Source organism: Topomyia yanbarensis, unplaced genomic scaffold, assembly GCF_030247195.1.
Source record: "Topomyia yanbarensis strain Yona2022 unplaced genomic scaffold, ASM3024719v1 HiC_scaffold_14, whole genome shotgun sequence".
NCBI lineage: Eukaryota > Metazoa > Arthropoda > Insecta > Diptera > Culicidae > Topomyia > Topomyia yanbarensis.
This window is the reverse complement of record NW_026683316.1, coordinates 256,835-283,633: the sequence shown is the minus strand read 5'-3', so window position 1 is coordinate 283,633 and position 26,799 is coordinate 256,835. Positions and strand designations below refer to the sequence as shown.

At 37.0% G+C, this 26,799-nt stretch overlaps 1 protein-coding gene across 10 annotated transcripts in view; it reads right to left on the bottom strand.

Annotated features, from left to right (window-relative positions):
• Window positions 1-4,782: 4,782 nt before the first annotated feature.
• The window catches only part of LOC131694765 (junctophilin-3-like), a 168,864-nt gene continuing 146,847 nt past the window's right edge, over window positions 4,783-26,799 (bottom strand). For all 10 annotated transcript variants that reach the window (XM_058983263.1, XM_058983260.1, XM_058983267.1 and 7 more), the window contains exons 3-4: window positions 6,163-6,374; window positions 4,783-6,104 (exon numbers count right to left, since the gene is read on the bottom strand). In XM_058983263.1, the coding sequence (XP_058839246.1) occupies window positions 5,782-6,104; window positions 6,163-6,374 (535 nt within the window). In that variant the 3' untranslated portion in view covers window positions 4,783-5,781. The remainder of the gene's footprint in view (window positions 6,105-6,162; window positions 6,375-26,799) is intronic.

Genomic DNA, 26,799 nt, shown 5'->3' with positions numbered 1-26,799 from the left:
ATGCTATCCGTCTACCACAGTACAATAATAGATGTATGCTGCTAAATTTACCAACGCTTGGGTCACGTCGTATCTTCTTGCAAAGAATGTTCATCTTCGATGTGTTGTCGAGCAAAATTGACTGTCTCGATATTCTTTTAAGGATTAATTTATTTGTTCCTCCTCGTGTTATAAGAAATCAAACACTTTTATGGATTCGTAGGCACCGTGCAGCATACGACCAGAATAATCTGGTAGATGGATGTTGTCGTAAATTTAACGAAACGTCCAAGCTCTTTGACTATCATATTACTAAATCTATATATAAGTCAGCGATTATAAACTTTTAACACTATAACAATATGTCATTTAACCCTCCAGCAGTCGCGCAAATGACTCACTGTCCGAGCAGCCGCAGCTGCTCTAAGACGATTTCGCTAGATTTTCAGAGGAGCGTGCACTCGTGCACTAGCGCGACCGCCGGAAGGTTAAACTCAGTACGGTATCTGCCGAAGATCGAATATATAAATAAATAAATAAACTTGGTGGGCATAGTGAGGAAATCTCAGAAATAATAAGCAATTGGGTCACTTGCCCCGGAATTATCCCAGATGGCAGATTTGATTAGAAATTTTGTAATCCATTATTTCCCATACTCATATTAGAATTTTCAATAAGATTGAATGCAATTTTATATATTTTTTTGTAAGTTGTAAATTTTGGTTCTTCCACACGGGATGTCAGATGGCTAATGCGTCCACAGACTTTTTTGATTTTCACTTGCATACTAGAGCTACCAATCCAACAATTTCTAAAATCATATTACTAATTCCTGTAACTTCTAATTCAATTTTATAAATATTTAGTTGCTTATAAATTTTTGCTACTCGCTCGAATTCCGGTTCATCCCAAATTGCCAATATGGCCAAAGGATCAATTTTTGGTTACTAATCTAGTAGCAATTGAAGTTTTATAGCACGCTACAAGTGTAATCTGTAATCTGAGCGGCTATAAAACTATCTATAGTAACTTAGGTTTGTCAATCCCAAAACTTGATAACTAACATTAGTCACGTTTAGTTGATAATAAATTTCGCCACTTTACCCGCAGATTCAAGACGGCTAATGTAACCACATAATCAATAAAATAACTAACATAATGAAAGTAATATAAACAATTTGTGAATCTAAAATGTTTTTATTAGTTTCATTTCGCTAGCAAAATTTTGCCAAAAGCAAAATTTTGCCAAAAAGTAAACCTTTTGTAACAATTATTTCGCTACTTTCCTCGTGGATTCCCGTGCTATACCGGATAGCTAATGTAGCTATAATTGTTATTCGGCCAACAGTAACCATCATTTGTATTTCTTTGTAATTTACATTAGTTTCATTCTTCGTTATCTTTCCTGGAATTCCAAATGGCCAACAAATCGATATTGAGATACCTAGAACCCTCCCCCCTCCCCCCCAGGGTTCATCGAACTCAACCAGTAACTTGTGTTTGTGAACCCTAAAACATGTATTAGTCTCGTTTAGTTGATGATAAATTTTTCCACTCACTCGCAGCTTCCCGATCCATCGCGGATATCCTATATGACCTATGAATGCATGGCTGACTCATTTCATTTGACTTTTGTTAGTGTTTATGAATTGTTCAGGAAGGTAAACATTAATCAGCTGAAGCTCAAAATAAGATAAGGGTTCTAAGATGTAAAGTTGCTCAGTTTTCTGTTTTTGAGCAACTTGTTGATTTTTTCGGGCAGCAATGAAACTGCCACATTAAGAGTGTTGCGTTTGAAAAAAATATATTTCTCGACAAACATATGATTACGGCCTAATCGCCAACTGTCAAAATCCAATTTTAATGGAAATTCCGGACAAACCGTTACTAGCTTAGAACAGTTCACAACAGTTTATGAAAGAGAAAACTTTTCTCTTTCGTTTACTACCAACATCTGAGATTGGCATGTAACGGTTTGTCCGGAATTTCCATTCAAAGTGGATTTTGACAGTTGGCTTTTAGGCCGTAATCATATGTTTGTCGAGAATTTATTTTTATGCATGTGTGTGCGTTGTAACTTGTTAATCCATGTTTACGGCGCTTTGTAGCTGCGTAGGGTAAAGAGCCTATTGGTTTTCATGTTTCATATTTCGGTTATGTGTTTTTTATCAGTAAGGCATCTGACAACATGCTTCTGTAGTTATTGCACTGCTCAGCAGCAGTTTATATAGGAGAGTACACTCAGGTTTTTTTACGCGGATTTTGAAATTTACGCGGTTTTCATTTATGCGTTTTTTTTTTAAATTTACGTGGTTTTCATTTACACGGCCTGTATCCCCTGCGTAAAAAAACCTGAGTGTAATTGCATCGGAAACAATCACATTCCCAGCAGAACTTTTTGTTTTCTAATTTCAAACACTTTTGTTTCGTACTGCACACAACGGAAAATTTTAAAACAGAACTTACCGTCCCAGCAGCAGTTGAACCGGGTGTTCTTTTTCGATTCAAATTCAAGCCATGTCTTAAGCGTTACTGGACTTAAATTTTTTTTTTCCCAGTTCATCCAGTCAGAATATCTGTCCTACCCTATGTATTTAAAACACAGTTCTAATTGCGTTTTAAAGTATACAACAAATAGAACGGTTGGGTGTACTAATTTAAATTTTAAAATAAATCTGTTTTAAATTATGAAACAAACCGCTGTACTGAAGATATAATTATGTCAGTCCTATTACCACATAAAACACCTATATAACATAAAACGCTGCAGAATTGGTTTAATAATACAATGTTTACACTACAGAGTTATAACACGTTTTAATAATTAGCAATAAGAAAAATGTCACCAAGATAGCATAAAAACCCGTTTTAACTGGTAGTGCGAACGTTGCATAACAATGTAATTTATCAAATAATTTCATTTTTTCCACCACTAATCGATCAAGAAATACTTAACCTTAAGATTGTTTACTTAAGTTCATTAGTACATTATTGAAAATTTAAATAGAAAATGAAATTTCATGTTTCATGGAGAATCTGTATATTTCCGTTGGCGGGCGTGGGCTTCCTCATCACAGCTCTCAATATGGAACTTTTCTTTTGAATATATTTTCTGGACAGACCAGTCTATTTTTACTAGATGGATCAGCCAAATAATGCCAATCACCTAGTGAGATACTTGATTAATTAAAGACCTTCAATAAATTATGTTTTGATGGGGAGGGTATATAGCAAATTGTAACATATGAAAACAGGCGAGTGAACAAGAACGTGAGTCGATATGTGTGATAGATAAAATTCATTTGTACGCTCTTGAAAAAAGCTACATTTTTAATGTCACCGTGGTCGTGTCCTGTACACAACCCTTTATTTTTTTTCTTTTGCAAAATTTTAGAACTCGAATAATGATTTCTTTTTTTATATATAGTTGTGAAGTCATGTATAATAAAATTGTAATGTATACATTTGCAAGCCTTTAATATCAGCTACTAAAAAATTCTCGTGTCATTATTGAGAAAGGCACAATTACACCGCTAGGTGGATTAAAACAGGTTTTTCCTATTTTAATTTCTTGGAATCTATTGTATGTTTTATCGTGAAACCATTTAATTAAAGTAATCCATTGTATAATAGAACAACTAAGGTCAGTTTAATGCATAATCTAACTTTAGACGCAAATCAAGATCGCACATGTAATGTAACAGTTTTTTAGTGTAACGTAACAGTCCGAACATTTTTGCTTTTACACAAGTCAAATAGAAATTTTTCAGGATTATCGACATTTTGTTTTAAGCTTTCATCCCAAGGCTTAAAAAATATGTAACATTTGTTAAAAATAGTTCACTAGGAGAGTAGACTTTTTGGACAATGTAAAGCAACTTTAAAAGCTGCTTAAAAAATTCGGTAACGTAACAGTCCATGCTTAGACGTTCTTAACTCACAAATAACAAAGCATACAAAAAATTGTATATTTAAAGAACATTTTACCAAATTAGCATACTTTCAGGTGGTTGTATAATTAATAACAGAAAGATGTATTATCAGGGAAATTCATGTCGAAATATCCATCTGAATGTAACGTAACCGTCTGCGATTTGGTCCACATATGAAATAAAGTGGGAAATAATCGAACTCTTTTGATACGATCGCATTAAACTTTCTGTCCCGAGCGGCAATAAACCTCGTGCCGCCACTGCGGTTCTAACGCTCTCATAAGCTGCTATTGTCTCGTTAAATCCCACGGTTGCAGTGTAATTTGAGATTGTCAAATAATAGTTGAACCTCTTTCCACACTCACATGTGATCCAACTATTTGATGGAAGGAAATAAAATTAGTTTACCCAACTCTTTTCGAAATTATGCTGAAACGCCTAGACATTCTCTAATAATATTCGAGAAACATAAAATTAATTGAGTCCATTACTTCCAATATGTGTAACACGAAAGCGTTTCTTAAAGCCTTGGATTTTTTCTCGTTTTATCTCAAACAATATTTTTTCAATGCACTTGTCACCGAATCGATCAAAAGAGTCGATTCATTTTAGTGAGTGAGTCGCATACGGTTCACTTTCCAAACTGAATCGGTTTGCCTATCTCTATTTGCATCAGGAATTTTCCTCCAATCGTAATATGTGCTATTAGTTCAAGAGGATCAGAAATTCTGGCGATCTGTGAGAGGATTTCTCTTTTTGATAGTGTATCGCTGGTTTGAAGAACTTTCTCTGATGTTGCAGTTTTGTCGTGACTAACGACTTGCCTTTCAATATAGGGGCCCGTTTTCAAAATGTCAAAAGAAAAAATCTGTAAGGTTCGGAACTTTTATATCTTTTGCTATACTACATAGATCTAATCAATTTCTTCGCCATTTTGTAGAAAATATGTTCAGTAAGATAACGAAAAGCTGTTTTGAAATATCATTCGATAACTACTTGAAATTGATGAAAATTTTCAGCTCATCTCATTTGCATGAATCCTTACGAAAAGTTCTGTACAAATTCCATTTCAGAACCATCCATAAAATTTTAATTTGCGTATATTTATCAAAAAAGATGAATTCTACAACGAGAAAAGTAAAATATCACTTCAGGATGAATTGATTCGAACAATTTTTCTTTCAGAACCCTCTAGAATTTTAAATAAATTATAAGTGTTTTGTTGAACATAATAACTTCAAAATAGTTTTGATCAGGTTTGGTGTATTGAACTGTACACATAAAAAGTTCAATTTCTTGAAAAACTTGACGCAATAAATTGTCAAATTTATATTGAACTTAACAAGTCATAAAATGATAGTTTGGATAAATAAGAAAGACACAATTGCTTCACTAGGTGGATTTTCTACGACTCACTGAAATAGTGATCTCGAAGCGAATTTGTTCTAAATGTTTAAAACTGATTTGGAGTCCCAAATGGAAGGTTCTAGTTCTAGGTTCTAGTTTAAATTATTTCTACGGTTACGACATAACAATATCAATAACCATCACGATGAACACACTCGTTAGTCTTTGTATATAGAAAAGAAAAAACTCTACGGTCAAAGAGATATATTTCAACCTTTCCAAATGAGTAACTGAACCGATTCAAAAAAGTTTATGAGTGAATTAGATTCGATTCTCAAGCAGAAATGAAAATGTTACTTTTGGGACTTACCCATACTTATGGTCATACAAACTTTATACGAGAAGCGCAGAACCACTTTCTATATTTTCAGTCATTTGAGACCGCAAGAGGAACCTAAAAAGCATTGTGCTGGAAAATGCATACATGAAGCAACCCTATTGCGTTCCTTAATCACCGAATTCATTAAAAGTTTATGTTCATCATCAGTATACTAACAGATAACAATCCTTTTTTCGTCTTCTCCACTAAACTATTTCGTCTTGCTGGCGGTTCATCTGATTTGGCTTTCAAAACAAAACCACCCCGTGCGTCGTCTATCCTATGGCTACGCTTTTCGGTTGGATCTGGTGTGGAAGTCTGATTGGTGAAGCCATCATTACTTCTAAGTGAAGTCATAGAAGCTCTGATATTTTTCGTTCGGAATCGGGCCGCCATCCCAAACGGTGCTGACGTTCGCACACCATACCCGTGCCGCATACCTCGTAGCCATTGGCCTTGGTAACTTCCTAGAAATAAATGAAATACTGAATATCATAAGAACAAGCTGTTAGAAGTTTATAATACCTCCATCCGCATACGTTTCAGATCCATATCCGTCCTGCAGGCCATTTGCCCAAGTACCTTCATATTTAGCAGTAGATGACACACTTTGCCTGACGCCATACCGTCCTTTGAAACCCTGCGTCCATTCTCCTCTATAGATCCATCTGCCTCTGGTTTCGACACCAAGACCATGTCTTTTTCCATTCTGCCAGTGCCCTTCGTACGAAGATCCGCTGGAATAAATTAAATGAGCATAAGAATGGTTGCAACTTTAAAAGCTTAGCTACAAGTACAACACTTCACGGAAAGCTTAAGCATGCGAACCTCCATGCGTTGCGTTTACATTGTGGGGAATGGTGTGATAAAACAACGCTAGGTTTAGCAGAATATGTATGCAGGGTGTTTGTATCATTATTAAGAACCTCTCGATGGGTGATAGAGGATCATATTTGAGGAAAAATCGTTCTGCACATGCCCTCAAATCGTTATAGAGTTATTGAACACCATGCGCCTCCATATCCAGGGCCGGCGGATAGCGTGTGTAGTATGGGTAGTACTACCCACTCGAAAATAACCGAGTGGGTAACTACCCACTCGAAATTTTGCACGTTTTCATAAATTTGAAATCCACCACGTATGTATCTCAGGCACTCATTTGAAAATTTCGATGCACGACAACTTCATTTGCACAATTACACTGCAATGTAATGCAAGCGTGTGTTTTGCGAAAATGAGACAAATCCCTATTCCATTACCCTCACCCAATGCTTACTACCCACTCGTGCTAAAAGTGTAACGCCGGCCCTGTCCATATCAGCAACAAAGCTTCAAAATCTCCTTAAACCTTTTTACGCACCTAGGCGCAGAACGAGATCATGATATTCGAAAAGTAGAGGGTATTTCCCACAGAATGTATACTATGTGATCGTTCCAAAATGATTCCGAAATTTGTACAGAATACATTAGTGAAAAAAGTATTTTTTGATCTGACCACCTCAAACATATTTAAACAAAAAAGTCATAGTTCCGAACAAATTTACCGAATGTATTTTAATCGCTGGGTCGTATTCTCTTCTGTATTGTTCGTTATGTGGGTTTTTTAAGGGGCGGCTTATAGGGCCTACGCCAACCACCTGTCTCGCCGGTGGGCCATCGTGCCAGGACTGCTTAAGGTCCCACCTGGACACCAGGACAGGTTTACACCTTCCGAAGAAGGGTAACCCCCCCTTCCCTGCCAGCATACGACCAAAGTTCCCACCGGGGTTGGTTACCCGATCTTCACTAAGGTTACTCGTATCCCAGTCGACGCCACGAGGAGGCCAGGGCTAGGAGTTACTGGGCAGGAAGCTAAGGACCGCAAGTGGGGTCTATTTTATGCCTTCAGGTACAAGAGGCTTACGCACTGCCCAGTCATTGTCGACCACTTCGAGTTTGCATCGGTGGCGACGAAATCGAGGTGGTTGAAAAGTTCGTGTACTTGGGCTCACTGGTGACCGCCGACAATGATACCAGCAGAGAGATTCGTAGACGCATCGTGGCTGGAAATCGTGCTTACTATGGCCTCCGCAAGACACTTCGGTCGAACAGAGTTCGCCGTCGTACGAAGCTGACCATCTACAAGACGCTGATTAGACCGGTAGTTCTCTACGGGCACGAGACCTGGACCATGCTCGTGGAGGACCAACGCGCACTTGGTGTCTTCGAACGGAAAGTGCTGCGTACCATCTACGGTGGAGTGCAGATGGAAGATGGCACATGGAGACGGCGAATGAACCATGAGTTGCATCAGCTGTTGGGGAAACCGCCCATCTGTCATACCGCGAAAATCGGACGACTACCCGGTGAAAACGGTTCTCAATTGCAATCCGACCGGTACAAGAAGACGTGGCGCGCAGCGAGCACGATGGATCGACCAGGTGGAAGACGATTTGCGGACCCTTCGCAGGCTGCGTGGCTGGCGACGCGCGGCCATGGACCGAGTGGAATGGAGGAATCTTTTGTATACGGCACAGGCCACTTCGGCCTTAATCTGTTAATAAATAAATAAAATTTTAATCGCTAACCAAGTTCATTCGTTTCTCTACACAATGAAACAAGTTTTGCTAAAATCGGACCAAAATCAAAGGATCAATATGCATTTGAAGTGAACAGAGCAATTATGGTTTCGGAAATGAAAATCATTAAAAAGTCCGGACTTTGCTAAGTTTAAACTGATGCTAAAAATCGCGTTTTTATCCAATGATCATAAAATTTTGAATATACATCATTCAATACATGAGAAATTTAGGGAAAATGTAAAATATCAATATTTTAAAAATAAATTTTTGAGGTTTTGGCCAGCCTCCAGCATCTGTAAAGTCGGTAAAAACTTCTTTTTTATTCGCTTAATTGTTAGTATTGAATCTCTAGAATAGTCTCCCGAAATCTCGGTGACTGCTGAACTTCTTCTTAAAGAACGTTTAAAGTCATGCTTTCCTCTCGCGTGTTTGCTGTAACACACGCACATTTCAATCTATCGGCAGCTTTAATAGCGTTTTTCTCAAAACCGCTTTTTTTTCAAATTGATGTATACGATAACCCAAACACTATTCAACGGTTTGATTTGATTTTTTTAAGAGAATGCATAATATGGGTAGTCAGTATATGTGCCCCAAAAATTTATATTTTTTTCTCCCCATTATTTTGAAGAAAAGTGAGCAAGTTTTACATTAAAATATGAGATTGTTTGGTTTTTATTATGCCATTTTCGGAAATTAAAACTATTTCTTTTTTTTTTGTTCATCTAGTAAGAATAAGTCTAGGCTTTATTAATCTTACTGAATTTCTCAGACAAGTCTATCAAGAGTTATCATGTCCGCCGTGGCAGGCATGGGAAAAATCATTTCACGAAACGATCAATTTGAAATCATCCACCAACATGCTTTTACTGAAACCCGATCTCGACAACCCTTCTTGTGTAGAGTTACGCGTTCATGCGAAAGCGAGAAGCAAAACACTGAACTGAAAAAGTGACAGCGCACGGCAATGTTAGTGTTCACCCAATGATTCATTCTCCGTCACATATATAGTGTTTTGAATGAAAGCAGAAAGGATCGCAAATGAATGCATTCTTTCATTCACAAAGATTCATTTCAAAACATTCACATTTCAAAACATTATAAAAAAAACTTGTCGTTCTTGTTTATAGACCTATAAATTTTTTTGATCTCTTATTGTTAAGTAAGTAGTTTGCAATGTGCTGGTGAAAAAAAAAACATTTTTAGAATGAAACGACGCTGTACTCAAAAAACCTGTTTTAATCCACCTAGCGGTGCAATTGTGCCTTTCTCATTTCTCTAAACTATGGCACGGAGACTTTTTATGTTCAACATAATTGTGGAAATGTCCATTACATTCTTAGTACACTTTGCACTTATACACAATGGCATGCCAGCCACGAACTTGATGAGCTACGTGTCGACGGTGAAACACTTGAAACAAAAAAATATCATACTCCATTAGCCTAATTAGCATTAGATCAATGTTATCTGCTTGCTAACTCATTTTGTCATGCGGGGGTGGGTGTGTAAGGAGGGCGAAAGTCCCATGAACGAACGACTCCCCAGCTTAAATTGGTATGCTTTATGATATAGTGGTGGTTTAAAGATGATGGGGTTGAAAGGGAGGGGTATGAGGGCTGGATGGGGTGGTGGTCTGAGGGGTGATTTAAGGAGATTTTTAAAGGGGGTGTAACCCCTCTCCGCAAACCATCAACTACGCCTCTGTTAAAATCCAGAAACATTATGCGAGTCGAAAATAAAATTTGGCCGTTTTTCAGAGTGATTGCATAACCTTTCTATATGAGAAAGGCAAAAATGTGCCAAAATCCAAAAAAGTGAATTGTCGTCAAATTCGAGTTTGCATCAAATCTCGACGTTTCATGCACCTTGAACACATTTAGCATCAAAAATAAAAATTCTATTTTTAATTTTTCCTATAGTTTATATGAGAAATTTCTGTGTGGCCGCACTCTGAAACCCGTAATTCCGGAACCAGAATTCCGATCGATCCAAAATTCAATAGCAGCCGATGGGAAGGTTGCACCTTTCATTTGAGACTAAGTTTGGGCAAATCGGTCCAGCCATCTCTGAGAAAAATGAGTGACATTATTTGACACATACGCACATACATACACACACATACACACACATATACATACACACATACACACACACATACAGACTTTTTCCGATCTCGACGAACTGAGTCGAACGGAATATGACACTCGGCCCTCCGGGCCGGGATTAGGTTGACGTTTTTCAGAGTGATTGCATAACCTTTATATGAGAAAGGCAAAAAGGTGCAAAATCGGCAAAGTCCCAAAAAGTCGATTTTCACAAAAAAAAAAAAATTTCGAGATAACATAAAATCTCGACGTTAAAGATGTGTGGCATCAAAAATACGAATTCGATTTCTAAAATTTCATGGGGTCCCCCCTTTAAAAAAAAATTTGAGTTCCGGCTTATATGGGAATTTCATATGTGACCGGACGATTTAGTCTATATTTCCGGAACAATATAAGCGATCCGTACGAAATTTTATAGACATCTATGGGGATATTATAACTATCATTTGGGACTAAGTTTGTGAAAATCGGCCCAACCATTTCCGGGAAACTGATGTGAGTTCGTAAATTTTGAAAGATGGCCGCTTTTCCCGGGCACTTTCGGAACCATCTATGGTGGTCAATGTAGTCAACGAAAGTTTGGTTGGCCGTCGGTGACCTAGAACAGCAAATTTAAGTTGTTTGAGAGACATTTTAGCGAAATTTTTACCTTTTTTGCTTTCATCGGAGTATCGGTTTGAATCACAATTTGCTATGTGATCGCACGCCACAACCTGTAACTCCGGAACCGGAAGTCGGATCGGGATGAAATTAAATAGCCAGTTACGGGGACGCAATACCTTTCATTTGAAGCCAAGTTTAGTCGAATCGGTCTAGCCATCTCCGAGAAACCGATGTAACTGTTAAGCTGAATTTAGATACTTCCGCCGGGGCTTCCGGAACCGAGGATGGTGGCCAATGTGGCCAAATAGACTTTGAATGGATGTTAGTGACCTAATACTACAAATCGAAGCAGTTGTGGTCATATTTTGGAAAAATTTTCACCTTTATGCATTCATTGCAGAATTTATTAAAATCGACATTTTCTGCGTGTTCGTACTTATCACCCTGTAATTCCGGAACCGGAAGTCGGATCCATTAGAAATTCAATAGCAGCCTATGGGAACGTTGCACCTTTCATTTGAGACTAAGTTTGTCAAAATCGGTTCAGCCATCTCTGAGAAAAATGAGTGACATTTTTGGTCACATACACACACACATACACACACACATACATACATACACACATACATACACACACAGACATTTGCCGAACTCGACGAACTGAATCGAATGGTATATGTCACTCGGCCCTCCGGACCTCCTTTGAAAAGTCGCTTTTCAGAGCAATTGCAATACCTTTCTATTGAGAAAGGCAAAAACATCCCGTTGCAAGTTATCCATGAGGAGGGAGGAGGAGGAGGAGGGCAGAAAATTCCACTTCAAAGCAGATGAGAATTGCAAATATAAGCAAGCACCGCTGATGCTCGAAAATTTCAAAAGAAACATTTTTAAAATGCACCCTACTGTCTATGCAGTAATGAATTTACTTGCACCGCCAAACGGGAAAACCGAACCGCGGAGCTGTAACATGGATTGTTTGAAAAATACGGAATTGTTAATTGAACAATTTTCATGTATGCCAAATGCATGTGTACAAGCATGCATTTGCCCGGAAATAACTTCTTAAAACGATTCCGTGCATATCACAATATCAATTTCACGTGGATTCTAGTGCAATCTACTTTCCAATATTGATTATAGTGTACATTTGCACTATAAAGTTTACCTAACCCAACCGGAGAATACAATTTCACATTCATTTGTGAACTAAAAGTTGATTCACTTGTGAATGTTTACAGTACAATCTGCCGATTCAATCCGTCAATAAAGAACACCATCTTCTTCATTCAACATTGTATGTGTCATTCTTTTACCTGGCTCACATCTTCGGAAGTTCATGTCTACCTACGTTCAGTTGTGTTTATTTGGAGAGTTTTAGTCGGATCGTGAATGAACGACTGGCTGCTGTCAAAGCAATGAACGGATTCGCCAAGAATCATGCGAATGAATGATAATTCCAATCCCTGCGCCGTGGTGCTCTTTGACGTGGAAATGGTTCGACGTCTATCCTTGAAACGCTCGTGAATGTGGCTCTACGTGACTAAAAAATATTTTAGCATTGCAAATGCTTTACTCTACTATATGGGGCTGGGGCTAGGTGTAAAACCAAAATCTGGTTTCGAACTGCGTCACGAAAATGTGGCATAATTTTAAACGACTGTAGCGCTGTTAATTGGGTCATTAAATGAGAAAAAAACCTGTTTTAATCCACCTAGTGGTGCAATTGTGCCTTTCTCATTTCTTTAAACTATGAGTCTATGGCTGGTTATGTTCGTTTCAATTATGGAAACATCTACTACATTCTATACCTACACACAATAGTTTTCCAGCCACGAACCTGATGAACTATGTGTCGACGGTGAAACACTTGAAACAAAAAAAACATCATACTTTATTAGCCTAATCAGCATTAGTTCAATGTTGTCTTCCTGCTAACTACGAACGAACCACTCCCCAGCTTAATTCGGAATGCCTTGTGCTATAGCGGTAGTATAGAGATGATGGGGTTGAGAGGGGGAGGGGTATGAGTGATGGATGGGGTGGTGGCCGGAGGGGGGGGGGGTGCAATGAGGGGTGATATAAGGGGAATTTAAATTGGAGGTGACCGGTGAGGGAGAGGGGTGTGTAAATCTATCCCAGAAACCTTATGTCAATGCCGGATTCATGTTGACGATTTTTAGAGTGATTGCATATCCTTTCTATATGAGAAAGGCAAAAAGCTACGTTATTTGTGCATGACCTCCTAGCTGACAATTAGCTAACATATATATTTTCGAAATCTGGACGGATCTGATTTTTTCAGATTTGGATGAACCTGAAGCTGACAAGTCCATACAAGTTACAAATAGTGTTATAACTAGTGTATTAGGAAAAGATTGCAGATTTAAAATAACTCATTTGCTCCTTTTGTAAACTGGCTGTCCAGAAATGGACGAAAACAAACAGAACAAAATCTAATATGATTTTTAATTATTCGAATTGTTTGAAACACCCAAAGAACATCAATTTGAAAGAACAATGTGAACAATGGACTAGTTCGCTATGGACGTGTGGGACAAAGGACTATTTTGCGGAGAGTACAGTCGCAATGAGACGAGAATGTATTTATGGAACATTGTTGTCATGTTGTTGTACCATTACATTGTACGATTGATAGATTATAGTGAAGACCCGATTTTATCAGCTCATGATTTTGTCAGCCTCATATGAAAATTGATAGTTGGTAGTTTGATGAGCTCTAACAGACGAACCAAGTCCAATTCGAGTAAATTTTTTCTTAAGCATATTTTTCTTATCTTAGAGATCCTTAATATAAAAAAAATTTAATTTTATTTTCAATTTTGCGCTGTCTGACCCGAAATTTAAACTAAATGATCGGAAAGGATTATGAAGCTATATCTAGGGACTAAAGAAGAATATTTTAAGAACTTCGGTTGTTAAAAAGAGAGAAAAATATATGTCCCGATTTTGCAAATATCCCCATTTTAACAGCCTAAAACTCACCAAAGGAGGGGTGAGCGTAGCGTAGTTGGTAAATCGATTGCCTTTGTACGCAGCGCACCTGGGTTCGAGTCCCAACCCCGCACATAGGGTTAGAAATTTTTCATAAGAGATTTTTCTAACCCGAAGAGGCGAATGACCTTAAGGTTAAAACCTCTATAATCGAAATAAAAAAAAACACCAAAGGGCTGTTAAAAACGGATCTTCACTGTATTAAAATTGTCTAAAATTGATGCATGTTTTTATGAAAATTCTGCTAGTTAACTTGAGTGCTTATGCTACAGAATTTGCGAATTTGAAGGCTGATGAAGTACTATCTTTGATAGTCGACACTAAGCTAACGAGGCATCAATACTTATTAATTTGCGCATAAGTAGTAGAAAGGCGCCTTTTAATATTTGGCTAGATTATAACAGAAGCGCTTTTTCTAAAGATACTTGGAGTTTTCCGATCTGTATACTTCACATCCTTGCTCTCATTTGAGTACTATGGCTCTAAATTTTCATAACTTTTCCTACCCAAACCAGTAAACTTAAGCTAATTAAATGTCGCTAAAATGTAAAAAAGGGTTATACCTAAATCGAAAATACAGCTAAGAAATCAACCGAATTGAGGCTAGCCTAAACATACAATTAATAAAATTGTCGATTAAAACCAACAAACGATACCGAGTTGATAGCTGAAAGTCATAGTAAGAATGTCGATAGATTCTATCATCTTATATAAAATTTGTAGTAAAAAAAAGTTACAGTTCACTAAAGTACGTTGAAATCTAATCTGCAAGGACCGAATTGACGATAATGAAATCAGATAGTTTATTTATGTTCTCTTTCGTATTCATTACCAACTATTGGCAAAACTTATATCATAAAATGTGTGACAAAATCAATTTATCACTATAAGATGAATTGATCTGATCTTTTCGATATCAAATTTGAGCTGAGCGACTCCAAATTCACTTATAATATATGGCTATGGAACGAAATTCTCTAAAAAGGTATATGGCGGATGAAGAGAATGTAGGTCAAAGGGGAGGGAGGGGGGGGGGGTGATGTAGAAATAGATGGTGTGAGGGGAAGCTGAGAGGGGGCTGATGGAATATGCAACACCCAACCGCATATTATACCCACCATTTGATATTTGGTTTATGAAAATCGGTTCAGTCATCACCGAGTAATCGATGTGACTAATTCTGGAATATGTCCAGAACCCGAAAATTCCGGAACTGACAATAGTGGACATTATATTCAAAGAATCATTGATTGGCCATCACTGTTATAGACCTGCAAATAGAAATGATGTAATCTAGACTTGCAAATAGAAATGGATTTTTATCCTTTGAAGTATTACGATTTTACCGGCTTATATGGGAAATTCCTTCGTGGTCGCAATAAACAACCTGTAACTCCGGAACCAAATGCCAGATACGAATGAAATTCAATAACAGTCCATCGGAGTATTGTATCTTTAATTTTTCCCTGAGAAAAAGGTGTGAGGTTAACTTACGAACTTGGAAAGTACTGGTGGAATCAAGAACCGCCATAGATGGCCAATGTGGTCAAAGCTGCTTAGAATGATCATTAGTGATCTAGACCCGCAGATTCAAGTTATTTTGCACCCTTTTTAATATGTATTACACCATTTGAACATCATGGTGTTACCATTTTATATGGGAATTTGCTAGGTGACCGCACTCTTCAACTCGTAACTCCGGAACCGGAAGTCCGATCGACAAAAAATCAATAGCAGCTTATTGGAGCGTTATACCTTTCATTTGAAATTAAGTTTGAGCGATTCGGTTCAGCCATCTCTGAGAAAAGTGAGTGAGTTTTGAATCACTCTGAAAACCGACTTTTTAACCGAAGCCCGGAGGGCCGAGTCTCATATACCGACTCAGTTCGTCGAAATTGACAAATGTCTGTGTGTGTATGTATGTGTGTGTCATTTAAACTCACACAATTTTCTCAGAGATGGCTGAACCGATTTTCGCAAACTTAGTTTCATCTGAAAGGTATAACGCTCCCATAAGCTGCTATTGAATTTTTAGTTGATCCGACTTCCGGTTCCGGAGTTACGGTTTGAAGAGTGCGATCACACAGAAAATTCCCATATAAACTGGTACCACCATGATGTTCAAATGATCTAAAACATATTAAAATAGATGTAACATTACTCTAGTTTGCGGGTCTGGATCACTAATGATCAATCAAAGCGGCTTTGACCACATTGGCCACCTATGACGGTTCATGACGCCCCGGGGAACCCGCCAAGTTCTTAAGCTAATATCACACCCATTCCCCAACGATTTTTACAAACTTGATTTCAAATGAAAGATACAGTAATACCATTGACTGCTGCTGAATTTCATTCGGTTCTGACTCTTGCTTCCGGAGTTACAGGGGTGTTAGGATACACTGGAATTTCCCATATAAATCGGTACAATCGTAATACCTCAGAGGCTAAAAACTATTTAAATGGTTACCAAATTACTTTTAATCGCAGATCTAGATCACTGATTGCCAATCAAACATTCTTTGAATACATTGTCCACTACTTAAAGTCACATCGGTTCTTAGGAGATGACTGAACCGATTTTCTCAAACCAAATCTCAAATGGAAGGCAAAATATGCAGTTGAGCATTGCGTCGCCGCCCCTCCCCCCGCCTTGCCCTTACACCTTTCTCCTTCATCTCTAACCCCCTTCCCTTGGACCACCGTCACACCCGCGTTTCCTTCATCCACCCCGTATACCGAAATAAGATGAAGGATTTCTGACGCATCCTCCACTCCCACTCTACTAACCCCCCATTCCCTCCACTTTCAAACCCATGCCACCAACATTTCAAAATATAATCACATGAAGATAACATTGAACTCATGCTGATTAAGCTAATTAAACCTTTCTCATATAGAAAGGTTATGCAATTGCTCCAAAAACCGACTTTCTAACCGAGGCCCGGAAGGCCGAGTCTCATATAACATTCGACTCAGTTCGCCGAGATCGCAAAATATCAGTGTATGCATGTGTGTATGTATGTGTGTATGTATGTTTGTATGTATGTATGTTTTTTTTATAGTAAGGTTAAAAAAGCTTCAAAAGCCTGGCCTGTAGTGTATTGGCACTGTGTGGGACTCACGACTCACGTTTGTGCCTAACAACTAAAAACATTCCTTACTTTTTACGCCCTTCTTCCCCACGGAACTACGTCATCGTATTACTTCGAATTCTCCGGCGGCAGAGCGCTCCCGACACCGATGTACGTTTCTGTCTCACAGAAATGTATGTATGTATGTATGTATGTATGTGTGAATGTGTGGATTTGTTAACAAAATTTCCACATCGGTTTCCCGGAGATGGCTGAACCGATTTTTACAAACTAAGATTCAAATGAAAGGTATAATATTCCCATAGGTTGCTATTGAATTTCATTTTCAACCGACATCTTGTTCCGAATTACGAGTTGAAGAGTATGGTTACAAAACAAAATTGGTTGATTTGTCCACATCGGTATCTCAGAATTTTCTGAACCGATTTTGACAAACTTGATTTTAAATGAAAGGTCCATCAGCTGCTGTTGAATTTTGTGTGGATCCGAGTTCTGGTTCCTGAATTACAGGGTGATACGTACGATCACGCAGCAAATTCCGATTCTAACGAATTCTGCGACGAATGTAAAAAAGTGATTTTTTTTCCAAAATGTAAACACAATTGTTGAATGTGTAGATCTAGGTCACCAACAGTCATTCAAAGTCTCTTTGGCCACACTGGTTTGGTTTCTCGAAAATGGCTAGATCGATTTGATCAACTTAGTCTCAAATGAAAGGTGTTGCGTCCCCGGAAACTGATATTAAATTCCATCTCCATCCGACTTCCGGCTCCGGAGTTACGCGTTGTGGAGTGCGATCACATAGAAAACTCCGATTCAAACCGATACCGCGATTAATGCAGAAAGGTGCTCTTATATATACTTACCAAGTGTAATAAGAATGAAAGACATTTCCATTATGTTATATTGTACGAACCAGCTATTAAATCATAGTTTGTAGAAATGAGAAAGGCACAATTGCACCTCTAAGTGGATTAAAACAGGTTTTTTATTACTTACATCGATAAAGCTGATTTTCGTGATTGCAACAATGTTTTTTTCCAACTCAGGAAACGTGAAAATAAAATTAAAATTTAAAATAAAGAAATATGTTGACAGTCTGGATTTGACACTATAGGAAGGATTTGACATATCGAATTTCACGACAAATGATGCCCTGTAAGAAAAAATTAGGCAATCCATTAGACGTTTGTTTGACAATTCAACGGTGGGTTCTGTCAACAAGTCTACTCCTGCGAACAGAAAAACTTGTCCGACAAACAACTTTCGTTAGTCCGATTCGTTTGATGCTGAATCAAATCAACAATATTGTCGGACGTCGCACCCCTCGGAGTAACGTCAGAATAAGTAAACAAGAAATAATCAGCTGATCAGAAACGTCTCATGGATTGCCTAATAAGGGCATGTTTTCTCGGTTTTCCCGGAGGGTTATTTTTATTTGACATAAACACCATCCATTGCATATAGTTTTTTTTTTCATTTTGGGTGCCAGTAAAAAATTGTGATCAAATTTATCTGTGTATTGTATTAGCACTCTTTTGAAAAATCTGTAAATATGCAACAAATAGGGAAAGCATACACAATTTTCACAAATTTGCGCAAGACTTTCCCTAACACGCACTCATCTCGACATTCATAAGCGTCCTACACAAATCATCGCTTGATATAAAAGGTATGTTTTTGACCGAATTCCTTCATTGCCATGCCTGCTCTGCTGGATTATCGCTATTGTTGCTTGTAGGATAGCTGTTAGATCTTTCATTTGATCACGAGCTACGGAAGGGAAACGTTTGTCTGTGTGCTCTGGAAGGATTTTGTTCGCAGCTTCAAATGACGATGGTGAATGGATAATACATAATGGAAAAAGAATTCAATTAGAATTCCTTTTAGTAACTTGTATTAAGTTTGTGCTTGGCAATTCTTTACCTTTGCCAGTGAATCATAATATATGCTAATATTCTTCAAAATAATCTACCAACCCGATAGTTTTTCCAAACCTTCATGGAAATCAGTGAATGAGGCAACCCTAAAAAGAATAATGAAAATATTATTTGTCGCACAAAAGGATGGTCTTCCGTCTGCACCAAAGAGTTAAAAAGAGATCGCCTTGTGTTACATAGTGCTCATTTGACACGAGCTGCGAAAGAGGAATGTTCGTCTGTGTGTATGCAGCAGAAACGAATCGTCGGCGCGACAAGGTTCGAATTGATTCAAAGGATTCTCGTCCCGTATCCCAAAACATAGTTATTAGCAAACTGTCCTTATTAGAACGAATATGTAATGGCAAACAAATATTTGCGCCTTTAAGGGTTAATAATGCTGCATTTTCAATGTAACTGCGGTCGTTTCTTGTACACAACCCTTTAATTTTTTTTCGTGCGTGATGAATCTATAAATAAATATTCACATCACACAAGAGATTCATTGTTGTCTTGCCTTCAAAATCGTAAAACAAAATTACTTACGTTTTGAGCACTTTAGACCAGATGCTCCCTATAAGTGGATTTAGTATTCTTTTAGAAGTAAATTGATTTCTGGTTACAGATATTATTAGCACTTTCACAAATTTTCTTAAAAGTCAACGAAATAAGACATCTCGGCAAGTTCAAGAATTCTTTCTTTGACTCGATGCCATAATCTCTTTTCATTTCGACTAAAAATTATATTGCTCACATCATTTTATATTCAAAAACAACGATTTTTAACCGACTGCATTTGTGGTTATGTAGGGTGACCATACGTCCTGGTTTCCCAGGACATGTCCTGGTTTTTCACTGACTGTCCTGGTGTCCTGGGAAGTCAAGGAAAACGCTTGATTTGTCCTGGTTTTTGCCCTGTAAGCCTAAAATATTTTTCTTTACTGAGTCTTCGCTTTATTTTCTCTGGTTCAAATCGCTGTTATGACCGATCGCAACCATAATTGCAACGTAAATTCACCCTCAAGCAAAATACGACAAACAAAATTTTAAATACTCGAATCCCTCAATCGTACAATCCGATGTCTTTTTTAATCTCTCAACTTTCTTCTCTTACGTGGAAAATGAAAATAAAAATATAAGGCCGTACATAACATGTGAATGACCTGTACTACCGTGATAAGCATAACAGTCCCATATGTATAGAAAATCGATAGTAAATAGGACTCTTATGCGTATCACGGTAGTGTGATCCGTTTTCAAGGAAATTTGGCAGCCGAATAAATCGAAATGGTTCCAGTTGTCTGAAACCAATCTCTGGCCGATGAAACAATGATAACTAGAGTTTCTTCCAGGCTTAAATTGCCTTTCAATCCAGGATCTCAAACTGATATTATTTACACCAACCAATCCGCTATTTTCATATAACAATTGATAAACAGGAGGAATTTCTAATCAATGGTAGTTTTTGCAGCTGTTTCGATCATAGTTCTCAGATCGAGAGATAATGATTGTCATTGGAGATTGATAGCTACTTAACTTAAAATCAAGAATGAAGTAGGGAAGTTACTTTGGACCGTTGATGTTTCTAATTTACTTCAATGACCCCTCGCCGGTGCTGCACAGATGATTTCAGAATATTTCGTATCATCCGCTAAATTGATGATAGCCGATGTATCCAACAACATCATGTTACATTTGCTGATGGTAATGGAACAAGAACTGCATCTGTGTAAATCCGAAAAAACAGCTCGGTGATCGAATTCTCAAGCAAGACTTTTTGGCTGAGCTTTGCCTGTAAGACCCCAGAACTGTTTTACTGCCGAATAGAACGTTTTAAGCTACCGAACACGTGGGGAGAAGGCACAATCGATTAAGATGTGATGGAGGGTGGTAGTCCTTTTTGGACTGTCCTGGTTTTTCACTCGCTTGATATGGTCACCCTAGGTTATGTCATCTTGTGTTTTCTATTAAAATGCAGCGACATAAAAATAGATTGGGATAACAACAGACACTTTATACACAGACTAGCGAAGTGTCAAAAATTGCAGCGAAACGGACTGTCACAAAGGCAGCCAAACGAACATGATGGTTTGGGGGGAGGGGAGGAGGGAAGAAGTCCAAACAGTGATAATAAATATCTCAAACCTGAGCGCAGTCCACTGGACCAAAAAATTAAATAACGAGAGAGATTTGGCCCGATCGATGGAGAGGGAGAGGTGACAATCTGCTTATAGGAGACATTGGGGGTCGATAGGGCAATTAGTAGGTATTGGAGGCTGTAGCGGTGATCACGATTACTGTCGGGAATATGTAATGGCATCATCAATGTTGCTTGATGGCGGAGTAGTTAAAGCACCCTACTAGAGACTGGGAGATCGTATATTCGATTCCTGCTTGAGGACATTGAGGAAAAGATTCTCAGTTTTTCCAATAAAAAGGTGAATTTTCACCATTTCTTCATTCTCACCGTTCCGGTCATTCTTTTTCTGTCTATTTTCCAGTGAACCCGTTCCTAAAAATCCTAGTTTTAATGTTTTTTGTCTCCGCAAGTCTGTGTATAAAGTGTCTGTAGGGATAACGTGTTCAAAACCACTTGTAGATAATGTAAAAGGACATCAAACAAGCAATCGCAACGATAAAATTTGTTGATCGTTGATTAGAAAAATTGCAGAATTTTTCGATGAACACTAATATCGAACTATTTTACTAGTGAATGTTGGCTAAATACTAACGCTTAACTAAATGATATTTCTACTTAACTCGGTTGTAAATTTTCTCATCTTTTCTAAAAAACTATGGGAATAAGGATACACGTTCTTTTAAACACATACAAGTCGGCTACAGAAAAAGTTTAATAATTAATTCAGGCTTTATTCAATAGTAAATTCTCTCACCTTTCCCATTGAACTAAAAAAAATTAAATACAATGTATACTTTTTGAGTTAGGGGTATTATAAACCAGCAAGAAAAAGTTCAATAACCCTGTAACGGTTGAAATTTGAGGGTGTGTGTTGAACAGTTTTTGCCCCAAATATGATACTATATCACCTAAAGAGGTTCTTAACCATGAACCAAACACTGTATATAATTTTTACTATATTGATCAAAGAATCAAATTATTCTTTTATTACATATAACCATAGAGCTTTTTATTAAAGTAACCATATCTACACATGTGGTACCATCTTTGACAGTTAACCCAGCAAAATGATAGAGGTCAAGATGGCTGAACGGAAGGTATGACCCAATGAATTTAATTTCATATATTTCGATCTTCGTCGACTTCCTGGGAAAGGCTCGTCAAACCTGCCGAGCTACCGGGACCGCTTTCAACTTAGCGATTTTGATTTGCTCGGAGAGATTGTCGCGCTTATAATAAAATCTCACATTGCGGGCGTCTGAAAGGCGCATCAAATATAGCCACAGTTGCTCCGCGAGCAGATTTCAGTGGAGCTTTATTTTTCTGCCAGCTGTGTGCTTTTCGAAAGCTTCAAGGAAAAAGCTGCCTATACATTTATATAGGCGGCTGTCACGCGCCTATCTCAATTGAGCTTTCATATAATTGCATATCGAGCGATTATCCTGCCAGGCACAAGAATAGGGAGAAAGACGAACAGTGTGAAGCCAAAAATACCTTATTGAGCAAACAAATCTTACAATGAAAATAAACGCTACACAGAAAATATTCTTGTAAACATTACAATAAACCTGTGTTCAAATTTACTATACTACCAAAATGGTAAAAATAATGGAAAATTAAGTCAACGCAACCACTTAATAGGAAAAAGGACTATGCTTCAATTGAAATTCTATGGTGTTGCTGACTATATTAATTATTAAAACCATCTATTTATATATATATATATATATATATATATATATATATATATATATATATATATATATATATATATATATATATATATATATATATATATATATATATATATATATATATATATATATATATATATATATATATATATATATATATATATATATATATATATATATATATATATATATATATATATATATATATATATATATATATATATATATATATATATATATATATATATATATATATATATATATATATATATATATATATATATATATATATATTATTTTCTATTTGATTATATTGTTTTGTTTGCATTACATTTCTAATTTAGTATATTGGGTGTTCAGCCACAAGTGGTGACTTTTCATCCCTATTGTTTACATGATTCAGTTAATTATTATTAAGATATAATATGCTTTCGCAGTTAAGTATTTTTATTTTTCAGTAGAATGTTTAAAACCTACTTGTCTTGTGAATAAGGAGCTAAACAAATCTTATAAACTAACTTATAAACTATAAAGAGAGCCAGGCCCGACGAGAGGGGGGGTCAGGGGGGGCAACTACCCTGGGGCCCGGGTCTGTTTTGGGGGCCCGCATTTTTAACTGAATTTAATTTATTTTAATTTAATTGTTGAAGTTTATTGTTTCTGTTGGTACTGCAAATATACCACCATCAACTACGTTCCAGTCGTTCCAATGGTTTTCTGAAGTACGTGAACGTGACCCTATTAGATTCATTGAACAGTGCAATTGAACCATTCTTGTTTCATTTATCGTAAATATTTTTGAAAGCGTTCGTAAAAAAAGTTTGAATACGCACAGTACAGTACAAAGTTGTATACAATTTAACATATTCTTAGCTAACTGGAAGAACGACCACTTTGTTTTCAACAGATGGAGATGGCTTTTGGTCACGGTTTTAGCCAATATTATTTTATTTGGTCTATCGCCTACGTTTCGAAGGTCTACGCCTTCATCTTCAGGGCAAAAAACGGTTACAATAATTTTGCCCTGAAGATGAAGGCGTAGACCTTCGAAACGTAGGCGATAGACCAAATAAAATAATATTGGCTAAAACCGTGACCAAAAGCCATCTCCATCTGTTCATATTCTTAGCTAACTGTTACTAATGAAAGTTGGATATTTTCGGAATGGGGTTGACGAGTAGATGACAAAAATCAATGTATGAAGCCATATTGAAAACCAAGATGGCGAATTCCAGTTAAGATATCTGTATAACATAAAATATTGACATTTTCGAAATAAGATAATCATAGAATAGATATAGATATAGTGATTTGTGATGCGGATGATATGATTATAGAAAACTTTTCTCAACCAGAAGACACTATCTTGGCCTCCAAAAGGGCATCGCTCATTTACTCGTCAAATCCGCTAAAAATACCCTCATAGTTTATACAGAAATCGTTAGAAATAGCTCCAAGCTACCATTTCTATCATTTACTCGTCAAGCCCATTTCAAAAATTCCCAATTTTTTTTTTAACCCTATATGCTGGGGTCGGGACTCAAACCCAGGTGCGCTGCGTACAAGGCAATCGATGTACCAACTACGCTACGCCCACCCCAATTCCCAAATTGTTAGGGTTATCGAGATTATTGTTCAATCGGAAGTGTCCATCCTGGATTTCAAAAAGGTACCAAATATTAATTTTCATCATGTACTTGTCAAGCCCGTTTCGGAAATACCAATATTGTTAGGGTTAACGATAATGTTGCTCAAACAATGAATTTTAGTAAGAATGTAAAGCGAACTTTTTTACCCATGGCTTGGTTCGTAAATGGAGGTTCCAGTGTACACATTTTATGAAGAAAAATATGGGAATTTAACTGGATACTTTTTCTACCCATTAGTTTTCACCAAAAGCTGAAACTCTTTCTCTCACAACTCTGTGTCTCAGTCTTTTTAACAGCAGACTTCGCTGTAGGATCCCAGTCATCGTCACCCTCTGAATGTCAGCGCAAATGTAACAAGCGATTCCAAAACCGATTATACCATGTTCAGAAACCGGTAAAGAAAATTCGTTCAGGTCATAGTGACAAGTGCAATAGCTGCATCTAGTACCTCAAAATCAACAGCATATACCAACAACAAGAAACAAGCCAGCATCAGTGGTGCGAAATTTCACATTTATTTACTTATTTCTGATTAATTTGCTGAAAACAATATTCAGTTTCAACGCTCCCCTCATTCATTCACTTCCAAACTGACTGAAATTTTATGAAGAATAGAATGGTTGAGTGTACAGGAAATATAAATTCATTCACCAACCAAAGCATTCATTTGTTATTATGTGGACAGTTTGAAGGCAGAAGTTCTTTTACATTTTCGAGCATAGCTGAATTGTGTAATTTATATCTGGTGCACTTTGCTTGATAATCCCTCTCAGAGCTAGCATAGAAACAAGGTTCAGTTTGCTTCTGAAACCGAACATATGCGGACATAAATGCTTTGTACCGAAAAAGCGAAGGATGAGGGAAACAAACCAAACGTTTGATTCATCGCGGCGGGCATGAATTGAATTTTGTTTCTCTTTCAAGCTCACGCAGGGATGTCAATTTTTCTAAGCTCTGATTCTGAGCAGCATTAACGATGGTAGCATTAACGTGAGTCAAGGGAGCATGAGCGATGGCGATATGGACTGTATGGCAACGCCGCAAAAAAGGATTCCAATTGCAATGGCAAGTCGGACGTAAGTCATTCTGATGGCCAGCCACAAATATTCTTTTATAAATTTTTATTTTTTCCATCTATTATATGTTTAAAATCTATTACATGTTTGAGCTAACGCATTGAATCGTGTCAAATCAACAATTTTCATAAAAAAATAGTTTAATTGAAACAATTGCATCCGTATAATTTCTCTAATCGGTATTGAAATAAGATGACTATGATAGGGCCCGTCAGTACTTCAAACCCCGGGGCCCGGCGCGGCTCTCGACGGCCCTGAAGAGAGCTAATCGTTGCAAATGAAAATTGCAACGATTTTTGTCGGAAGTTGCTTATAATAGGGGAGACCGAGGAGGGTCGAAACAATTTTTTGTTATTTTAGATAAATCGACAAAAACTGTCATTCGATGATTGCTTATTTTTAAATTTCTTACTTCGGTTTATGCTTTATCAAATTACATTAGAAAAACTGGTACAAATCAATAACAAAGCATAAATATATTGATTTTTGCAACAGTGTTCTCTTTGTTTCAACTCTCCTCATACCGAGGTAAGTTGAAACAGCAATCAATGTGAGTTGAAACAAGTAACCAATTATTTTAAATATTATCAAAACGTTTTCTAAAGCATCAAATGTTGCAATTATGTCATTTTTATTCATTCACACTAAGATAATTCCTTAAAATGACATGCATTATTATCAATATTTTTCACAGTGTGTATCTACGTATAAACTAACACTTGTTTTGAAAATTTATATTAGAATTTGGTTACAAATGGAGGAATTTCTACACTGATATCAGCAGTAATAATAGTCAGATACTTTTCCTAACCACTAATTAACTATAACTGTAAAATCGATAAATTTGATATCCATTTTTCGTATATATTTAGCTTTGTATTATTGTCCAACCACTTTCCCTAGGACATTCTGCATTCATCAAAATGGTTGATATGACCAGCGATACTATTTATATTACGGGTTTATGAAAACAGATAATTTGGTATCCATATCGGTAGTATTTGGTATATTTTGAATTATGGTTACTTCGCTCCAAGCTTCAGAAACTGATAGGAGTAAACAATTAGAACAAATGCATATTCCGTGGTTATAAATGACCTAGAACTAATAAATTAAGAATGTTGATCACTGTTATCAATTCAGGAAAGAAGAATCTTGATTATTATTATTTATTAAGGAACGTTAATGTGATTATAACATTACCATAAGACTAGAAGTTCATTATCGAGGAGAGTTGAAACAAGGTGTTTCAACTCTCCTAGGTCGAGAAATAAGGTTTGTTACACAACTTACAATTTATACATG